Source organism: Bactrocera oleae, chromosome 6 (assembly GCF_042242935.1).
Source record: "Bactrocera oleae isolate idBacOlea1 chromosome 6, idBacOlea1, whole genome shotgun sequence".
Lineage (NCBI taxonomy): Eukaryota > Metazoa > Arthropoda > Insecta > Diptera > Tephritidae > Bactrocera > Bactrocera oleae.
Window position 1 is genome coordinate 54057892 of NC_091540.1, and position 13181 is coordinate 54071072.

At 32.4% G+C, this 13181-nt stretch overlaps 1 protein-coding gene across 8 annotated transcripts in view; it reads right to left on the minus strand.

Annotated features, from left to right (window-relative positions):
* The window catches only part of dally (division abnormally delayed protein), a 643966-nt gene that overhangs the window by 37009 nt on the left and 593776 nt on the right, over positions 1–13181 (minus strand). For 5 of the 8 annotated variants that reach the window (XM_070111676.1, XM_070111675.1, XM_070111674.1 and 2 more), the window contains one exon: positions 7997–8140. The exons of the other annotated variants lie outside the window; for them this stretch is intronic. In XM_070111676.1, the coding sequence (XP_069967777.1) occupies positions 7997–8140 (144 nt within the window). The remainder of the gene's footprint in view (positions 1–7996; positions 8141–13181) is intronic. 8 annotated transcript variants of the gene reach the window in all.

Below are 13181 nucleotides of genomic sequence, written 5' to 3' on the forward strand. Positions count from 1 at the left end.
TTAATATTTTTGCATAGTTCACGTTGCAGTGAAAAGCGAGGGAGCGAGGATTTTCATTACGCCCACATGGCGATGCCAAAGCGAAGAGCTTAAATTATGCATACGTACATAACGGTAAATGAAGCTGCGTTTTATTATTCTGCACGCTTATAACTCGACTTTTTCATGCATTAAAAAGTGCCGTTGCACACTTATGGTCACATACACGCATTGCAAGTACCACTGCCCTTTGTCACAAAGTGTTTCCGGTTTTGCTTTGTTTTCATTTTCGTTTTACATCATTTTTGTATGCACGCTTTGTAATGATTATTATTACGCCTGTACACTCAGAATTGCAAAAACGCACACACATATACATATTTTATGTAATGTGACGCGCTTAAAACACTGGTTTTAGCTTTCGAACACGTTTCGGCGCTTAAGCGGAAGGCAATATTTGCAAAAAGTTTTCCGAGCTTTTGCCGTTGCGTTTGTGTTTTGCGCGCTTTGGCGCTGCTGCACAGTTATTGTTATGAAAGGCTTTGGTTGATTCACATGGAGTTGAACAAAACTAATTCTTCACACATCCATACGCACACTCACTCATTATTTGATTACCAAAATGGTTGTGTTGCAGCATTGTGTATGCAACTTTGACTTTGCTACACAGTGTTGCACGTTTTATGAGCTTTTGTTGTGAAGTACGGTGCGTCGTACTCCGCTTGCACTTAGTTAGCTCTTTTACCAAGCGTTGCAACTGACTTTTTATACTCGTGACTTACTGCCACCAACAAAAACATACGTATGTCAGTATAAGCCCTGTAGGAAAGATTAAGATTTTAAGAAGAAAGTTTTATCTCCACACTAAACTTATTTTATCAAAATAACTTCTAGAACTATGCTACAGATTTTCAAGTTAGAAGATGAAGGCTACGAAATAAAATAAATTAATAAACTGGAAAGGTGAAGCTTAAAAGTATCTACAGTTATGAAGTAATATCATGTTTACAACAAAATTATAAAAATAAATAACATATATTTGAAGACGAGACAGAATATTTTGACTTCGGTAAAAAAGTGGACTCGTCTTGTTATCAGTTAAGCATTATATTAAGGTCGGGCTCTTTGGTGGCAATTTACTACAGTGGAAGTACTATTGGTACAGTTGGGCTGGGTGACTTAATTGACTCTTTGTAAATGTATGAAAACTAGTTATGCACTACATTAACCTAACATGAAGAAATCCTTGAACACTTTTCACTAGTTGGTCAGCTAGAGGGCGTAAGTTAACAAATATCATTTGGATACCGATTGTCGAACGTATTCTGTGGATAATATACAAGGTAAAGTATCGAAGGGGTTACAATTATTACATTATAGTCTTCTTAAGGCTGTTTTCTTAAGGCTCCGAGGAACTTTTTATTGATATTAAAATCTTAATTCTCTGTTTCGAATTCAAGTTTTCTAAAATTATTTACTGCACATAATAATCAAAACTGACTGTCAATTGATTGTGCCTAAATTTAGGAGCTCGTTAACACATTAATCTGCTTAATCCTTAAGATCATTAGCTTAGGGTAAATCATTTTTTTTTAATTTGAGTCTAATTTATGAAGGTTTGGCATGGGATTTCTTGCTTGGTTTGCTTACCCTACATTTATATCAAATATACCTTATTTACAAAGTGTTGCTTACATTTCGGCCTGCAGTATTAATGACTTCAACTACTTATATAAAGGCTAGTGCTAACGGGCTTAGTGTGCTCTTCTTCTGAAAAAAAGTCTAAAAATTCTTGTGTGAGTGTGGCGAATTGTATAAAAATTCAAATTATCTAAAACTATTGTCACAAACTCTGGCACTGGCTGGTGACAAACAGAAACTTTCCGAACAAATCGCCTATGTGGCCCGAGATAACATGGTGTGTCGGTTGGTTACCTTTTATTGCCACTACACAGTTCTGGACTCACACATATGTATATGAGTTTGTACTACATGAGTGTAGCATGTTGCTTTCCACACCAAGCCACACAGGGGCACACACACACACGCACATAGAGAGGCATAAAATAGTCGTTTGTTGGACTTTTATAGCCAACATTTTGTTCGAAATTGCATTTTATATACAATTGTAGCTAAGCAAATATTTTAGAATATGTTGCTGACACTTTTAGATGGATTTCTTCTTTGCCAGTGTAAAAACAATAAATATAAGCCACAATGTATTTGAGCTTGCAAGGCTGTAAGAGATAGTCCGGAGGCAAAAGCTTAGTTAAGCCTATTCTTTTATATCTGAAAAAAAAAATTTTTTTTGCGGCTAAAGGGAACAGTTGGTGATATTCTCACGTTACTATTGCAAATTGCCCTTAATCCGATACAAAAAGTTTTGTACGTTGCTCTGTTGTAGAAATTGCGATTTTTGCACTCTGGTCTGCGATTCCTTTTGCAAGGTGAATATTTTTGTATTCACGGTAGATCTTAGTGTATATGAAATTGCTCAAAAATCGGAAAATTTAATCTTGAATATACTCGCCGGCGAAGAAAGGAATACTAATTTTATATCAGGCATTTTAGCTAACTATGACATACTCCGAAATTTTCAATCTCATGTTATTTTCTAACCTTATATTGTATAATCAGAGATTATTGAATTTTTTCCTAGGATTACTCCTAAATATTCAGGAACACATATCTGATGTACTACCTAGTTGATAACTCCATTACTTTTGCTTTATACTACTTCGAAATTATGCATTATATAAAATTTATTTTTGAAACACTTCATTTATGAAACGACCTAACTATTAAGTAACCCATTAGTTAATTCTAATGCTTTACATTTTGTTTATATTCGAATTTACATATGTATAATATGTTACTCGCTCCAAAAATTGCCATTCGGAAATTCCCATTTCGTTAAGTTGTCGTCTGATGTATCAAATTTTCATAATTGTACCTCATATTTTTCAAGTTTTTCAAAAAAATTAATTTAATCCAAGCCTCTAATATAGCTTCTTCAAATTTGCACAACTTTTTGCTTCCATGAACATTAAAAGTTACTGTTACTTCAATATTATTTGGCATGTACTCCGAATTTGTTGATTTACAAAGCAAAAATGCTTTACTCTTCTATAATCCCCTTTTATCTGATTATTTTCGAAATAGTCCCATTGTGTTAAAAGTTTTGCCGAAATAACTTCTAAAATCTGGTATCATTCCGGTTGTCAAGCGATCGAGTTCGAAATTTGCTAATAGTACCCTTTTGATCACAATGGGCCTCCTAAAGGACAACCACTCTACGTATCTACTTACCATCCTTAATTTTTCTATGAATTTTCAATTTATTACAATAACATTTTTGAAATTTCAACTCCGAATGTTTCATTCCATCGTCTCTGAATTTTTGCGAACAATAAAACCTTATTTTGTAACTGATGTTTTATTTCTATCAAATCGACATCAAAGAACTTTTTTCGGAATCACTCCGAAATTTTTATAAATAACTTTTTACTTATTACCAGTTTATAAGTTACTGTTGGCTAATCACAAATACCTTTTCATTAACTCCAAGGCAGACAACATACTTATTAGTCTTTAATTTTACTCCTAGTAATAAATTTCGAAAAACTTTGAACTCTGTTTAATTTTTTATATCAAATTTTATATTTAAACACAATCTTCATTTTGAACACTTTCGGGACTTATTCCAAAATTGTAACATTCGTACTTAGCCGCATAATACCTCTTTCTGTTTACTTTCAAATAGTCAATATAATAATTAATTAGAACAAAAAGTTAATTTTTTTTTTTTAAGTTTTCGGACATATTACTCAGATATTTTTTTTTGCGAAATCGTTTCGAAATATTGTAGATTATTTAATATTTCATACCATTTGTTAAATTGTCGCTCTATATTTTTTCGGATTAATTTTCGGACTAGCACGTTTTCAGAGAATTGATTTCAATCAAACATACGAATTTCCATTATAACTGCAAAAAAAAACAATCTTTACTATTAACCCAGATCGCATAAAAAATTATATATAATATTGTAAAAAAACGTATATATTTCCTCCACTCCCTTCCGCCTACAGTATTCACCTAATTTGCTTTCACAAAGCAACTGCAATCTCGATTTCTGTTTATAAATAAAATACAATGCCTGCACTGCTGTTTATCTAAGAAATAATCCGATTTCAATTGCCATTACTAAAAGGAATAACAGCTACTCGACAACAATATGTAATTTATGATATACAAAACGAATAAAGAATTGAAAAAATGAGTGATGACGCGAATAGTTTTGAGAACAAAAAAGAAATATTTCGTTGAATTGAATTTGGAAGAAGGCGACGCCCACACTCAGCACATTTACTACGAAGAAGTCAACTATTTGGTGAGGAGATGGCTAACAATTTGTATACAATACGAGTGTGGTTGAATGTGTATGTATGTGTGGGAGTATGTGTAGTCGCTTGAAGCATCAATCAGTTTTTAATTTTACGATGATCATGTTAATTAATTTATTTGAGAATGACATCATGCGCGCATGTTTGTCTATGATTACAATTGAAGCATGACCGATTCCACTGCTAATTTATTGGTATTAGTGCGTATGTGTGTGTATCTTCTTACAAATTGAAAATAAAATATAATTGCCGAAAATAGCAAAACCATGAAATAGCAGTAGATAACTTTCAGATGACAATTAAGCAAAGATTCCCTTGTCATTTAAGTGCGTGGCGCCATGAGCATGAAAGAGGACTTAGGACTGGAGAGTCTTAATGGCGGCTTAGAAACATTTGTGTAGAAATTTAGATATGTTTCTAGACAGTGGCGTAGAATTTAGCCTCCGCCTAGCCTAGTCTTAATGGGGTCTTAGAAACACTTCTGTTCAAACTTAGAAATGATTTTTGAATAAATATTTTTTTGTATATATTCCCGAAAGACGCCACTTTTAATGCTACTTAAGTATCGTTACACCGCTTAAAAAATCGATATGAGACTCTGTCTCTAAAATCTGTGTGAATAAAAATAACAAAAGTATATTAATGTATCCATATATGATATATCTACGTACTTATAAAATACAATGGCGTAGAAACTAATTGAAGTATGTTTTATGTTTTCTATAAACTCTGATATGCTCAAGGCTTTTAGTTCAAAGAATTTTTCTATTTCAATTGACAAGGCCATTTGTAAGATAATGAGCATTACAACAAATAATAATAATGACAAAGCAACAATTCAAAAAAATAAATGAAAACACTATACAATATAGTTAATTATGTTTGTATGTCTGTATAACTGGAAGCATTGAATGCATGTGGGTGTAAATTTGTTATTATTTCACCACAGCATAAAATATGAGAACAATTGCAGCATAAATACCGAGAATGACATGAATACATAACATTCCAACTTGTCGAAAGCAAAACAATAAACATTATGAAATATAGTTTCGAGTAGTACGGCGAAATGGAAAAGCAGTCATACATATATATATGCTTATGTATGATTAACATACATACTTATAATAATATTGACATACATATGAAATAATATCACGAAGTAAAAACAATATAAAAGAATTATTTGCCGCATTAAATGGGTTCCAGAATTTTTTTATATATTTTGTTTTATTGAGAAAAAATTGCAAAATGCGTTCTTTCGAAATTTTGAGAAATTGAAAATCGAAAGAAATACAACTATTCCGAAAGAACAATATTTTGAACCAATAACAGATCAGTTGAATTTTTAATTCACAATACTACTGATAGAAAAATATTTGCAATTAATTTTAACCCGAAAGCGTTAGTAATTCATAATCATCAATCTTTCTACGCGTTGTCAAAGTGAGTCGGAAAAAGTCCATGTTTTCGACAGGTCCTTTGGTTTTTCCCAATATGCGAACTTGCTCTTTATTAAATCGCATTGTTGTGTCAAGCCATGTTAAGCTTACACCCACCTTTTTAGTAGCTTCCACCAATCACGATTAAAATACGCCAGTTCATAAGTAAATCATATCTCAACGTATTTCAACGGCTTTTAAGAACTTTAATGACTACTTTATAGACGATGCAAGACCAAAATTGTTTATGATATTGTTGCCTTTTTAAATCTCGGTATATAAATGTATGTGTGTGTATACAACAACCATGTGTTGTGCATTTATTTGTAGACAAAATGCTAATGGCTATGATAATTCGGTCAAAAAGGCATAAATATACGCGTCGGAGCGAGCGCTAACATGCCAATTCATCAAAACAAATGCCAGCAAAAACAAAAAATATTTATACACACATACATTTATGCATATAATGTGCGCGAGTTTGTACATTTTATTTATTCAAAACACAGCGTTGACAAAACGTTGCACTTCTCTTCATAAATCCTTTTTAGTTTTAAAATAAAATGCTAATGATTATTTTTTAGCATTGTTGTTTTTGTTGTGCATTGTTGTAAAATATATATGTATTTATAATTTTTTGCAAATATTTTATGCGCCGAAAAACGTTAGCAACACGAAATTAGCATACTTATTTGAATTTGTATGGCGTGTGCGAACATTGAAAATAATTTCAGTTTGTCTTTTGTTTTTGTATCTGCTCTTTTGTGCGAATTCAGCATTGTGAGCCTTGGAGCGGGCGTAACGGCGTGCTGCTACAATGCTCGCGAATATACCGAAAAGGAAGTCATAATTTTGCGTTTCGTTGGCATTGACTGAATTGATTTATTACAAAAAATTTCGCGCTGAAAATTTGTATGAAATGCCGAAAAACAATAAAGTTGAAAAACGTATTATACTTTCCTCTTTCCGCACTTTTTATTCAGTATTTTTGTGTGTTTGTATGTTAATTCAGACATTTAGTGTTTTAATAAGAATTTTTGGCAGCACGCATAGTAGAGCTGCTGTGAATTTTAATTTTTCGATGTATTTTAAAAATTTATTTAAAAAAATTTATGAAAAAATTGAATTGTTGAAAATATAAAACAAAAAAGTAAATTTTCGAAAATATTAATTCAAATAATTTTTGAAAAGAAAATATATTTGAAAAAGTTTAGTAAAAAAAAATTTGAAGTCGAAAATAAATAACTTTTGTAAAAAGTTAAATTATAATAACAATTAGTTTTGTGGTAAAATAAAAATTTCGAAAATTTCGAATGTTAGTAAATGAATAAGTTTACAAACAAAATTTTAAAAAAGAATAAGTTAAAAAAAAAGTTTTTGAAAAATATTAAAATCAAAAAAATTATTTCTAAAAAATCGACAGTCGAAAGAAAATTGTTTGAAACGTTAATTTTCGAAAGATTTTTGAAATTTCGAAAACTATATTTGATAGTTTAATATAATATATATTTTTATAAAAACAAATTATTTTGAGAAAAAGAGAATAAATTCGAAAAAAAATTTTTTTGAAAAATATTAAAATTTTGTAAACAAAAATTTATTTTTAAAAAACGGACAATCGAAGAAATTTCTTTGATATTTTTAAATTCCGAAATATTTTTTAAATTTGCAAAACTATTTTCGATATTTTAATGTATAATAATATTTGTCTTTACAAAAATAAATTACTTCGACAAAATTAATGTTTAGAAAAAAATCGAGAGTTATTAGAAATACATTTACGTAAAGAAATTAAATAACATTCTTCGAATAATTTCATATTTTACATCAAACGTATGAATTTTCAAATATGTTATATTTTTATTTTAATTTTTTTATTTTATTTTTTTTTATATTTTAATATACACAGTAGAAAAAAATACACAGTAGATATTAATTTATTTTGTTTTCTAAATTCGACATAAGATAGAGATCTGATTTTGTAAAAGAAAAAAATGTCTTATATATTGTTAATATTTTTTATATTTCATTGGAATATTATTTAAAAATTTATTTTTGTTATCGAAATTTGAAAAACTATTATTTTGTTCGATATTACAACAGTAAATCAAAGTTAAAGAAATCAATTTCGAAAGTTTGTTTTAAATTAAAATTTAAGATTCCACTCACTTTGAAATAGATTCGCCGTAGATTCGAGTATGCCGCGAAGACTATTGGTATGATGATGCAACAGACGTTCGAATTCGCCGGTGGACTTCTTTCTCAGCTCCAATTCGGTTGCATTCGTACAGCAGTGGCCGCCACAAATGGCACCTAAAAGAGTAGACATAGATGGTAAATATTTAGAGTGGAATTATTTATATTTATAAATGAGTCATATATATTTGCAAACGAATAGCATCGGTTTTAGTACAAATGGACAGTTTGTTTTTACAATAATTTGTATGAGTTTGTTCTCTATTCAACTGCTGACTTTTCATAGCTGATCCTCTCAGGAGCAATATCATTTGCAATACTAAAAAATACTAATTGAAATTATATATTAATTTAAGTATTACTAGTTGGACTTCACAAGATAAGTCTTATTAATTTTCCTTCCACTTTTCAGTATATATTCAATGCTGGAGAGTTCATTAGAAATTCAAATACATTTCGTTTGAAAAAAAACCTGTGTTCAGGTTAAAAATTTTTGGAGTGTGTTAGATAGTATAGGGGTTTGATTATTTTTGAGTAATATTTTGTTGGTTTATGTACCCAAATTGACAGATAAGAAAATTCTAGTCCAGTAGTTAACAGGATATAAATTTATGCCACCAGAAAACTTGGTTCTACGTAGCTAGAATGAATCTGGATTTATATGGTCACGAACTGTTACGTTAGTACCAACCTTCAAAACTTTTTTCTGGGGAAAGTACCCGGCATTCTGTTAATATTCCAGTTTATTTGATTTATGCTAGTTACCTATTTGATTCAAAACCCTCAAAGTTTCGCGAATCATTTGATGGAATGAATTTGACTTCACATGATGCAAAAGTGAGTTACTTTTTACTTGAAGCTATTATAAAATCAACCTATTACTTGATAAATAGATAGAACTACTACGATTTGCAATACTTTCTTCGACTGTGAACTCATAGCAAACATTATAGGCATTAATTCTTAAGTACAAAAACTTTATATTCACTTTTTTGTAAGCTACTTATGAATTGGGCTTTACTATAATGTATCCATTGTCTCAACAATGTTTTTGAGTGAAGGCGTTTTCTTATTGCCCTTCCAATTAAGGATTCTAGAAGTTCGACCCACTTTAGAGAAGTTAAAATATTTTAAGAGATTTTAGAGATACGTTTGCAGGTCACGTGTAATTTTGTATTTTTATATCGGTAAGAGATCGAGCCCTTCACCCATACTTGCACTTGAAACTAGTTTCGAAGCGGTTTTGCAATTTAGGCCTTTATCTCAGTGAGCTTTATAGTTGAACATCACAACTATAGAGAAATTAAAAGCTTACTGAAGCTTCTGAGCCCAAGCTTTAGATATGAAGAATAGACTTTGGAACTATATATATAGTGAGTAAGAGAGTAAAAAAATAACAATTTAAGCAATATGTGGACCCAGTATAAGAACTCAGATACATTACTTCAAGCAATTAAAAAATATAGTCAAACTTTTTTTTATGGGCTCTACAAGGCTTTTTACACCACTCCATTTTACGTGACAAATGGTGAATGGCAGAGGAGTTGCGTGATTTCAACCAAAAAAGTAGAATATCTGACAAAGTGAATTGTTTCGGGCCTCATCAGTGGGCAGACTGTTACCAGCTGTGTAGCAGAAAAAAAAACTACGACTAACGTCAGCAGCACACTAAACTATTACACTAACAAAGCAGCAACTATATATCCGAGTATGTAGTCTTCATCACTTTTCACACTCGGCTGATGAGTGTCACCACGCATTATGGACTTTGCGAGTAAAGCGGAAGCGGGTGGAGATGCAATCATTTCTGCGCAAATTGAAAAATTCAGTAAATGGGGATACACGCACACATTTAAATAAAAACAGAGAATGTTGCACGCAAAAACTCGGTGGAAGAAGAAGAGAAGTGTGAAATTCGAAAAATGTCTGATGCCGCTTGGCGCCAATCGGTGTCAAGGTGCGTTTATGCCACCGCACCGAGAATGTGTATGGGCGACGGTGTTTTCCAACTATGAGACACGTAGTTGCCACAAAAATGTAGCTGTGTTAACGTTTGTGGCACGGCACATGCGGCGTCATTTTGCCTGCACTGCTTTTGCATAACTTCGTATTTTTTGCATTGTTCTCTGTTTTTTGGAGTATTTCCAATTGTCACTGCAATATGTGGCACACATGAGCATTGAGAGGGCGCCATTACTTTGCCACATAAAAGTGCAGAGACACTCGGTACTTCACTTGTGTGTCAACTAACTATAACAAAAATAACAGCAATGCAAATAACACCAAAAATACTCGAAGGTCCTTTGTAAGATTTGCGTGATTTGCTTAAAAAGTGTCTCTACATGCAACACTGCGTCCACTCGTGTTGCAACACGGCCATCACATTGCAATTTTCGGCAAATTCAGTGCGAAAAGAGTGGAAGTGTACAGTTGTAGCTGTGCTTGAAGTACTGGAGAGACGTAAATAATAAATGGCTGCACAACACTTAACCTTGGCCGCGCGAATGAATTACGAGTGAGCACGTTTGCAACAGTGGTTGATGACTCTGTTTAAAGTAAATATAAAATTTAATGCTTCTTAAGTTTTTCAAGCAGAAGTGAGCTTTTCAAATATTATATTAATGGTCTTCGACGATTATATTTTCGGGGGCTATCCTTTCTTTTTCAATCGAAATATATTTTAATTTGGGCATTTTAGTATACTGGTCGACATTTATGCTATCATATCAAAAGATTTTCAAAAAATAATTAAAGTGGTTTGAGCTTCAGCCTCCAGATTTCAGACGTCTGGTACGTACCCCCATAATGAAGCCAAAAGATAAAATATTTAATATATAACGAGATGATCCTTACTTTAGGGTTACCATATAAAAGAAAAAAAAAATTACGACTTAGCAAATAAAATATCCATCTTTAAGTGGCTGATAAAGTTCAGAAATTCCCTTTTGACTGTTATGCTTTTTATAATCCGATATACAAGACAAATACCTAAAGAAAATCTTACACTGATTAGATATTTACGCAGGAATCTTTCGTCTTTGTTGGGTATACATTTTTTTAAAAGAGCCAGTTTTGTGATGCCGTGAGATTGAAAAATTTAAGTGAAAGTCAAAATATATGTATGTATTAGTTAGTCATGATATTGGGAAAAATTATGAAACAGATCAAAATTCTTAGCCACAAATTAAAACCAACATAAAGGAGATTTCCTCTTCCTAAGACTTTAAGTCGTGTCACACATACATCACTGTTATACCACCCCGCTTTCCCTGACACTTACTGACTTATTTAAGATGTCATCAGTTTATTATGCTACCAAAAAAATTCTGTATTTGGCAACAATTGTGGCATATTTACCGCAGCATGCAACATTTTGTGGGGCGTGCGAGCACGAGCATTTGTGTTCACTGCATAATATGTTAGAGCAATGCAGCATGTCTCAAAGGCTTATCCAAAAGTCCGCTAGAGCGTTGTATAGTCAAAAAAGAATGGCAAACAAATAGCCAGTACGTGAGCGGGCCGGTGCAAAGCGATATGAGCGTCATTCGGTCGGCGCTAGCTGACACATATGGGGCCACAATCAACTTGGATGTGAGTTTATGTGTCGGTTGCTTGGATATTTCGTCGGTTGCAGCATGTCAGGGTCGATGTTTAGCAATCGTCGCCACACGAAACATGACATTTGAATTGAATTTGAAAATTTCCGTTGCAATTGACTTTCGCAAATCCCATTTGGAAGTGTGGTTTGAGTTTCGAACTCAATGCGCTATAAACTGCTCTGATGTGCCACGTACCCATGTGGTAGGCACATTTGTAGCGGTATCTGTCTCTTGCTCTGCTTTCAATTCATTTTCAAATGTTGTTGCTTTATCGGTGTCCAGTACATGAAAAATGCAAGTATTTTGTTATCGAAAAAGTTTTTATTTTTGTGTTTTCTTGCTTTTCCCTGTTTTGTGTGCATTTTTTAATCGATTATTTCAGACTTTCGGTCGCCAATAGAAAGAAAATCATGCACAACACTACATACTGGAAACGTGTAATCGTATAATCGTGTGGTCAGCAGCCGAGCGAGGACAAACGTATCGCAGTGCCTGAAAGAAGGCGGAGGTTGCTGCCAGAGTTGGATGTTGAGATTTTAAAAATTGAAGACAAGGTCTTGTATGATCTCCTTACTTAGCAAGATAGCGCTGCGCATTACACAGTCTTTTACCCACACGATCGTTTACACAAACAATGCGGTAGTCGTTTGAAAAGAGGAGTTGAACCACTATCTCTTTTAATATTTTAACAATCCTGTGGTAAGACCCTGTGTGTTTACTTTTTTCTTAGTTTTTTGACCAAAAACTTGCAGATCCAGATGTTTGTAAAATTGTTGCCGTCTTTTATCCCTTACAAATCCAAGAGAAAGCCAATGTAGCACTAAAGAAATGAAGTTGGAAGAGTAAAGGGTTTGGCAGGCATACAAGGAATGTGTGTTTTTTTTATCAATGCAAAATGCCGGAGATTGGGTTGTTCGTTGCTTCCTAATTTCGTTTTCTTTATTGCATTCCTTTGCCAATATTTATGCATTTGTCGGTTGAAATACTTGTTGTTGCTTACTACATTCTTCAGTCTTTGTGGTTTGGCATTTGGTAAAGTTTTGAGGCCACTCTAGCTTTTGCTTACTCACTTACAAAATCAGAGAAAAAATTTGCTTAGACAATCGTAGCGTTCAGGTGGTAAACTTTTCTTTGAATTTTTTATCTAAAAAATAAAGTTCAGGAATTTCTCCGTCACAATAAATTTTGAAGCTGAGTAGTACATGAATTTTTCATTTTCAAGAACGCGTAAAACTGGAACCGAAGCCGTTTAGTTCATGACATTACGAATGAAGGTGGAGTTGAGTTTGAAGAGTTTCGTGAATAACTTTTATTTGAGTTTTTGTAGTTAGAAAAGTGAGAGAGTCTTGAATGTGAATTATCGTTCAAGTTGTGATATTGTCAACTTAGGTGTTACACAAGGGTTCCATATAGCTTCTAGTAATGTTGAAAGTTTTTCAGAGCTTTAATTTTAGAGAGTCAAATACCACAAAGTGGGTCAGAAGTTTGATATATATATATATATATACTATACTATTTACACGAAAAGATAATTGAATAGAATAATTAAGTCTTTTAAT